The following is an 8,912-nucleotide window of genomic DNA, read 5'->3' on the forward strand; positions in this document are numbered from 1 at the left end:
CACATGGGGGACAGTCTGCGTGAGGCCAGAGCACCGGCCCAGCTAGGGGTCCAGCAGCCCTGCTGAAGTCAGGCTCTCAGGCCCCTGCTTCGCCAGGCTCCCCCGCTCCCCTCTCCTGGAGCAGAGACCAGCCAGTGTGGGGACGCTGACAAGCTGCTCTAGGAACAGTGGCCCCTCACTCTGCCCCCACCCCTGGCAGCGAGCCAGAGCAGCCCAAGCTGAGGAGCCCAGAGCTGTTGAATATAAGAGCAGGAAGGTCTCTCCAAGCCCCACCCCTCTTTACCCCACTCCATCAGACCAGGAACAGGGAGGTGAAGGGACCTCCCTATGGTCAGGCCCTGGCAAGTATCAGAGATGGGAGTGGCCAGGCAATGGGAGCAGGGGGCGGGTTCTAGAAAGTAGAGGAGACATAGGTTCTATCCCTGGTCTGGGAAGATCCCACAGGCCTCAGGGCAACTAAGCCCATGCACCACAATTACTGAGCCTGTGCTCCAGAGCCCGTGAACTGCGCCTACTGAGCCTGCGTGCCACCACTACTGAAGCCCGTGTGCCTAGAGCCTGTGCTCCACAACAAAAGAAGCCACTGCAGTGAGAAGCCCCTGTCCTGCAACTAGAGAAAATCTGCACAGCAACCAAGATCCAGAACAGCCAAAAAAAAAGAGGCCCCTCCCCAGACCCTAGTCACCTCAGAAGGGAGCCCTAGTCTGTGTGCCCAGCCTTCAGGCTCTGCCTTTAAGCCCAAGTGACTCTGGTCACACCAGACTGGCTGCTGTTCCATGCCCAGCACTTTGCTGCCTCCAGGCCTCAGCTCACCCAGGTCCCTCCATCCAGGAACATTCCCATATCTGCATCATTCAGGACTCAGCCTGCCCCCGACGCCCTGCTTCCCAAACTGCTCTGCAGCCCAGGGACTTCCTTCCGAGAGTAATGGTTGGACGGTGGGGACAGCAAGGGCATGGGTGTGGAGGAGGGACTCGGGGACCCTGAGCGGCCTCTGTAAAGGCTCCTGGTGCTGCTGGAGGCCAGGTAAGTGTGCAGTCAACTTCAGGCTCCAGGTTGTCCCCCAGCCCCATTGGACCCCTCCTTCTGCTGAACTCTGTCCTGGGGGCCCAGGCAAGCTGCAGTTGGGTAGGAGCTAAGAGCCCTGGGTCTGTGAACCTGGTGAGCAGGTCACCTTACCTCCTGAGCCCCAGGGACCCTGTCTGTAAAGTGGGGGGTGCGTGTGGAGCACCACCGGCATGGTGCTCAGCCCCTACCAGCCCCCTGGCCTCTGCAGACCCAGAGCAGGGGAAGCTGGGGTGGGGCAGGTGGGAGCCCTGAGGGAGCCGCTCCACTCCACAGAGGGGCACACAGGTGCAGAGGTTTGAAGCAACTGGCCTCGAGCCCCTAAATGACCCAGGGTGTCAGACCGGGTTTCTCTATTGTCCAGAGGTTAAGTGACCGGCCTGGAGCACACAGTGATGAAGCTCAGCTACCCTCCAGCCTTTAGGCCCCCTGGGGTCATCTGGCGGTTCTCTCTGTAGACTAGTGTCCCTGCCTGAGGCTGGCAGCAGGGGGCCCCTATGGTCTCTGAGCAGGCTGGAACTGGGGTGAGTCCTGGGCATGTGGACACACGGGGCATTCCAGGGGCTCCGCCCAGTGAGGTCAGGGCCTCAGGGGCCCGGCTGGGCTCCAGAGCTGCAAACAGCTTCAGCCCAAAGCCTTGGTCAGGGGAGCCCAGTCCCTCCAAGGCCTGGCCTGGCAATCAGCATTCCCCCTGCTTTCCTCCCACTTCATCCATGCAGCCCTAGCCTTGACATCAGTGGGTTCCCTCCCATTTTATAGGTGGGTAAACTGAGTCACCTGGGGCTTCCCCAGTGGTGCTAGTGGTAAAGAATCCACCAGCCAATGCAGGACATGAGGAGTTGATCCCTGGGTCTGGAAGATCCCTTGGAGAAAGCAATGGCAACCCACTCCAGTATTCTTGCCTGGAGAATCCCATGGACAGAGGAGCCTGGTGAGCTACAGTCCATGGAGTCACAGAGAGCTGGACATGACTGAGCGACTGAATGATGACAACTGAGACACCTCATCACAAAGTGGGACAGTGATCGGCACTCTGGGCTCTAACCGTGGTCTCTGCCTGATTCACCCTGATCACTCCCTAGGTCTCCACCATCTTGTCTGTAAACAGGGCTGTGCACAAAGTGTCCTCTAAGGACTCTCCCTACTTACTCCCCCACCGTTCTGGACACCCTGTCCAGGCTCTGAGTGTGGGATGTGAACTCTGCCTCAGAGCCACCAACAGGACAAACGAGCTGGGGGACCCCTTACGCCCAGAGGTTGGCCTTGGCAGACCCTGCCCCTCACCTCTTGCCCCTGTCTGCTCAAGTGCATCCTCTGGTGGGGGAGGGTGGCGGCACTAACACAAGCCTGACGTGTCACCCCTGCTCAAAGCCCCTGGGCTCCTTGGACACTCAGATCCCTTACTCACCTCTTACCAGCCCTCTGGCCTGGGGTGGGAGCAGCCCCTGAGAGCAACATGCAGCCTCGGTCCAGCTGTGTGACTGCTGGTCAGTCCCAGGCCCGCTGCTCCCTGTCACCCCCCACCGGCTCCTCCTCTGGTCCTGAAATGTCTGACCCCTAGGGTCTGAGCCCCCTGCCATGACCACCGCCAAAGCATCCCACACCACCCCCGCCTCCTTGGCGTTTGCCCTCCCCATCAGCATCCCTTTCTCCACTAGACCCCAGCTCTGTGCCAGCCAGCAGGAACGCCGCCTTCTCTTCTGAGGTCCACCCCCTGTGCTATATCTGCACCCCCCACCGTGCTGAGTCCCTGCTTCCAGAGGGGCAGGGGGCTCAGGTGGGGCAGGAGAGGGAGGAGGAAGCACATGGGAGCTGTCCTGGAGGGCAGCAGCGCCCCCTCTAAGAGAAACCCCTGGGGGAGGCCCTCTTAGGAGAAAAGGCAGGGCCGGCTTACTAACCAACCCCCCTCTGGAAACCCACGCCCACCCAGCAGGGGCCTGGCAGCCCAGGTGGAGGCCTGGCCGAGGCTCCCGGGGGTCCCGGGGTTGGGGTCGTGGAGGAGGAAGCCCTGGACACCCCTGCAGAAGCTGCCAGGCAGGAGGGAGGAACCAGGCTTGGTCTGTGCAGGGACCGCTGTCCACCTCTGAGCCTTGCCAGAGCTGGAGCAGCTGGATGGCCTCTGGGGACAGGCTGGTGATGGGGACTCAGGAGGGAGAACACAGGCCTGGAGTGGCCATGGAGGCCCCATGGGCTTGGGACCAGCTCCCCCATCCTGGCTTCCTGTGAGACCCAGGATGTGGACAGGATGTGCCCAGGCCAGGTCCCCCAGGGAAAGGGGAGTCAGCCTGGCAGTGGAGCTGACAGCCACTTGCCACCTTGGGCCAGAGACAGAAGGCTCTGGGCGCCCCCTAGTGGGCACTCCTGGCTGGCCAGAACCAGGACCCAGAGCCCAGACAAGAACCCAGGGGCAAAGCAGGAGTCACAGGGCTCCATTCTGCCCCCTCCCAGGGCCCTGGTGCAGCTGTGTGATCCTGGGCAAGTCAGTGTGCCTTTCTGGGCCTTGGTCTCCCCAGCTGTCAGACAAGGCAGAGGCTGATCAGGGGCTGTCGGTCACTTTGAGGGCCCCAGAGCAGGGATGTTACGGCTAAGCTGGCCAGAAGCTGGTGGGGGAAGGGATGGCTCACCGATATCTTGGTGAAGACGGACAGCAGCAGCGACAGGACAGACAGGTACATGCGAATCCGCTGGCCCCCGTAGCGCTTCTGCATGTATTCAGGCATGGTGACGATCTAGGGGCATAGGCCGGCGGGCTAAGCTCAGTGCTTCAAGGCCACAGCTAGCAATTGGGCCCGGAGCATCTCACAGCCCCAGCACCAGGCCTAGAATTCCAGGCTTACACTTCCGATCACATGGTGAGGGGCTTAGGCTGGGCTGTAGCAGGCTGAGACAGGAGGGATGCATGGGGGGCTGTGGCTGGGGGCAGGGGACAAGTTGGAAGGCTGTTATAACAAATCCAGATGAGCTCTGGCTAGATGGGGAAGTACGAGACTGAGACATCCAGGAAATGTGAACCACCAGACTTAGTGACGCCCGGCTGGGACCAAAGAAGCGGCATAATTGAGGATGTGACTTGCAGCCCAGGTGTGCAGCCTGTGTGCTCAGGTAGATGGAGCATCCTCCTCCAGATGCAACATGCAGGTACAGTAGAGACCAACAGACAAGGCCCCTGGGCTGAGGGCCCAGGGGACCTGACTCCATGGGTCGATAGGAATGTTAAGCTGGACTAGAAACAAACCCAGAGCTGAGACTTGTGGTTTCACTTACCAATTCATGTGTGAAGCCAGGGGTCCTGCCCATCGCCACCACCCACTCCACCCCAGGCCTGGCTGTCCCGAGGCCCCCAGCTGGGCTGTCCCTGGGCAGACTCACCTCCGAGGAGAGGTAGATGGGCACAAACACCCATGCCAGGGCCAGCAGCACATAGGTAGCCTGTGGGGGTCAGAGGCAGGTAAGGATAGGGCATACAGGGTCAAGAACTGTCCCCGCCTCCTCTCTGCAGCCCTGAACATTAAGGATGATGGCCGAGGCTCAGGGCTCCCTGCCTGCAGCATTCTGTAGACCCGACTTCCCCATCAACCCTGTCTGCCTGGATCTTGGCCTTCTGGGTTGCTGGGTACTGCCTCTGGCCATGGAGGGGTGGGCTCTGATGCGCACCATCCAGCACCTACAAGGTTGCTGCCCACCCCACCCGACTCCCACCCACAGCGGACACCCGCCTCTGGAGCTCACATTCCACTCGAAGCCAGCCACCGCCAAGCCTCCAGCCGCTCCCGAGCCCGCCAGCCCAATGAAGAGACCCGAACCCTCACTGCTGGCAAAAAGGGAGGCTCCGATCTGGAGGAGAGAGAGGGGAGGAGCTAGCATCAGTCATGCCCTCTCCACGCCTTCTACCACCTGCCTCCCACAACGGCCGCTCAGGGACCCCTGCTGGCCTAGGCCCCATCTCTGCCTCCTTGGCCCGGCCTGGGGGTGATTCTGGGTGTGAGGAGGACACAGGAAGTGACAGCAGGGATGCAGATGCAGGCTGACCTAGGGGTCAGATGTGGCCCTAGTGCAAGGAGGGGTGGGAGAGGTTGGGGGGCACTCACCGGCCACCACGTCATGTCCCGGCCGGCCAGGAAGTAGCCTCTCACTGTGTTCCTGCTGGCCCGGCAGGAGGACTGCAAAGACAGGGGCAGGAACTGGAGCCTTCGCTGGGCCAGAGGCAGGGAACAATGTGCCACTACCGTGGGAAATAGTGCACTGGCTCCCCAGAGAGTGGGACACACAGGTGGCCCCGAGACCCAGCAGTTCTGCTCCCGGCTACATCCGGGAGAGCTGAGAGCAGGTGCTCGAATGACCCCCTCACGTGGCTGCTCACAGCTGTGTAACTCACCGCAGCCTGAGGGTGGAAGCAACCCAAAGGCTCATCAGCTAATGGATGGATGGACGGATGAACAAACGTGCATCCACACCGCAGACCATCGCCCAGCCCCCAAGAGGAAGAGGCATCACTACTTGCTGAAACACGAGTCCATCAACATGCAGGCCTGGTTCTTCCAGACTCCAACTGTCTGCTCTCTGCTGCCCAGACGGTCAGGACAACTAAGCTGGTTTGTCTGGGCCCACCACTCGAAGCTTCTGATATGACTGCTGGCTGCCTGTCCCACTACAGCCCCCTGACCTCTGCTTTCTTTCTGTGCTCATGATCCAGCCACACTGAACACAGTACAGTTTGAGGACTCTCACCATCTTGCCAGGATGGCCATGTCCAGCTGTGTAGGTGGTGCACTGCCCCACCTCCAGAGCCGCCCTGGTCTTAGCCCCTGCTTTTCTCTATCGTGTTCTCTTATCCTCAAGGATGTAGTGGATGTTGCCAACGGCTTTCTCACAGCATTTTCCCTTCCTACAAGGACCTCATCTTTCCCAGCGGTTGACTGAGTGGTCCTGACTCACTCCAGCTCCAGGGGTCCCAAGCTACCTAAGTCACAGAGCCTGTCCCATTCCTCATGTACTGTGCATGTACTCAGATGTACTCTGCATGGGGGTTAAATAAACAGGGTGACAATATACAGTCTTGATGCACTCCTTTCCCAATTTTAAACTAGTCCATTGTTCCATGTCCAGTCCTAACTGTTGTTTCTTGACCTGCATACAGGTTTCTCAGGAGGCAGGTAAGGTAGTCTGATATTCCCATCTCTTTAAGAATTTTCCACAGTTTGTTGTGATTCACACAGTCAAAGGCTTTAGTATAGCCAATGAAGCAGAAATAGATGTTTTTCTGGAATTCTCTTGGTTTCTCTATGATCCAACAGATGTTGGCAATTTGATCTCTGGTTCCTCTGCCTTTTTTGAATCCAGCTTGTACATCTGGAATTTCTTGGTTCATGTACTGTTGAAGCCTAACTTGAAGGGTTTTGAGCATGACCTTGCTAGCATGTGAAATGAGAACAAATGTGTGGTAGTTTGAACATTCTTTGGCATTGCCCTTCTTTGGGATTGAAATGAAAACTGACCTTTTCCAGTCCTGTGGCCACTGCTGAGTTTTCCAAATTTGCTGGCATATTGAGTGCAGCACTTTAACAGCATCATCTTTTAGGATGTGAAATAGCTCAGCTGGCATTCCATCACCTCCACTAGCTTTGTTCGTAGCAGCGCTTCCTAAGGCCCACTTGACTTCACACTCCAGGATGTCTGGCTCTAGGTGAGTGACCACACTGTTGTGGTTATCTGGGTCATTAAGACCAGGAAGTAAATTAATAAATAGTAATGATAATATTTTTTAAAAAAGAAAGCCTCCACCGCAGGGGCCCCTCCTCCCCCAGCACGGTGCTCCCAAGAACACAGTACACTTGGTTGGAACGGATTTTCACATCCACTGGGTTCTTGTGGTCTTTGGAACAGCTGTGAGAGACGAGTGTACAGATCTACGAGGTGTGTTTGAGGAAACAGGAGGTTAAGTAACTGTTCTCAGAACACACAGACCCAACTTTCCCAACACTCAGCACTGGGCTGCCTGAGAGTTACTATTTAATCACAGGAGAATGAATTCTAGTCACTGTGGCTGTTACTTCCACCAGCCCCTCCCCCGCCTCCACCATCATCTCCAGTGCCCCCTGCCCCCCACCATCTCCACCTCTACCTCCACCACTCGCACTTTCTACTACAGGATCGACAGCAGCAGCAGGGTCCCTTATGTGTGGTCATCTCAGGTAGAAGACCTCTCCCATTTGGGAACTTGGGACCTAGGACCAGGCAGTGATACATGTCTTACAGATAAAGACCCTGAAGGTCAAAAAGCTGAGCAACTTCCAAGGATCCTAGTACTAGGGCCATGGCCAGAGAAGATAAGAGGGGCTTCTCATTCTCCACCAGGAGAGGAAGACCACTGCCAGTAAGGGCTCAGGGGTACCAGCCTGGGGAGCTCTGGAGACAAGACTGGCTGGCTTGTGTCCACCTCCCACCCAGGATTAGGAGTAGATGGAGGAGACCCTCCCCTCTGGGCAGGGTCCTGGGTTCACTGCCCAAGTCCCTGCCCCCTGAAGCCCCGGGGTTCACCTGCAAATGGGGCTGTTGGGGGGGGGAAATGCGCACAGCACCTGCATAGCAATGGCCTCACTGCTGCTGGAGCCTGTGGTGGCCTAAAGCCCTTCTCTCTTCTCAAAGGCTGAAGAAACTGGCTTATGAACTAGGCAAGGCTGGTGGACATGGTGTTGTTAAAACAGAGACCCCAGGCCCTGCATGCCACTGCCCCGCCCTGGATTTGGCTCAGCTGGTGTGGGCGCAGCCAAGAACCCCTGTGATTCTGTGAGCCCATTTGACATCAGAGGGGAAGCAGAAGACTGCACACTGTGCCAAGCACCCAGCTTATCAGCTGCACAGAAGCCCCCAGCATCCCTTTCTACCTGCCCTTAGAGACACTTTCTGTTCCTCACTTTAGAGACTTGAGAATCTGTCGCCAAAGAGAGAAAGGGGCTTGGTCAAGGTCTCCGGCAAATCTCCCCGGGGCTGGGACGAGGGCCCAAGGGCATCGGGCCTCCAGAGAGAGTATGCCATGCCCAGGGACATCCCGGACGGTTCCCACGCCCCAGCGCCCGCCCCAGCCTGTGCCACCACTGTCCTCTCACCCATATGCCCACGGCCACGTTCAGGGCAAAATACACGGCGATGATGGCAATGTCCACCACGGTCAGCTGCCGCCCGGGGGTATGGGCGTCGCTGGTGGAGTTGTCCACAGCCATCCTGCAGCAGAGCCGGCTCTGAGCGAGTGGGACTGAGGGCTGGACCAGAGCAGAAGGCTTCCTGGCAGGCAGTAAATTTATGATTAAACCAGCACGACGGTGACATTCCAGCCCACAGTGCACGCTTCAAAGTGCAGCTGGGTCTTCTCCACCCCATCCCCTCCCCTGCCCCGGTGGGGACCCCTGGGGGAGGGGCGCCTCTTTACACACAAAGGAGACTTGGGAAATGTAAAGGGGTCTAGTGGACCCAGAGGAACCAGAATTGTCCCAGAAAGAAAAGGCTTGTTACCAAATACATGCAATTAAGGTAAGGAGCAGGAGGGATGGGGGCAAATGCCCCTCCTCTGGGGATACTGCCATGACAGCAGCCATGTCCTTCTACAGCCCTCGGGCCTCAAGTGGACCGCGAGGCCCTTGGCAGTGATTTGCATCTCTTGGGTCACTTCCAGGCACAGCAGTCCTAGTCCTAGAATGTGCTCTGTTGGACACTAGAGGCTTGTCACATTTCCTGTCCTCTTTTCTAGACCAGGCTCAAGAGCCCCTTCCTGATCATCCCCTTGGGTCCCCTGGTCTCCCAGCACCACGGATACTGGGCCCCACATTGAGCAAGCATCTGCCAGGGGCTGG

At 58.1% G+C, this 8,912-nt stretch overlaps 1 protein-coding gene across 1 annotated transcript in view; it reads right to left on the reverse strand.

Annotated features, from left to right (window-relative positions):
• SLC5A10 (solute carrier family 5 member 10) overlaps positions 1-8,319 on the reverse strand; it is a 55,024-nt gene extending 46,705 nt beyond the window's left edge. The window contains 5 exon segments of the mRNA NM_001001442.1: positions 3,690-3,794; positions 4,435-4,494; positions 4,795-4,899; positions 5,154-5,225; positions 8,172-8,319. Of these exon segments, the coding sequence (NP_001001442.1) occupies positions 3,690-3,794; positions 4,435-4,494; positions 4,795-4,899; positions 5,154-5,225; positions 8,172-8,285 (456 nt within the window). The 5' untranslated portion in view covers positions 8,286-8,319.
• Between the last annotated feature and the right edge of the window lie 593 nt (positions 8,320-8,912).

This window comes from Bos taurus, chromosome 19 (assembly GCF_002263795.3).
Source record: "Bos taurus isolate L1 Dominette 01449 registration number 42190680 breed Hereford chromosome 19, ARS-UCD2.0, whole genome shotgun sequence".
In the NCBI taxonomy this organism is placed as follows: Eukaryota; Metazoa; Chordata; class Mammalia; order Artiodactyla; family Bovidae; genus Bos; species Bos taurus.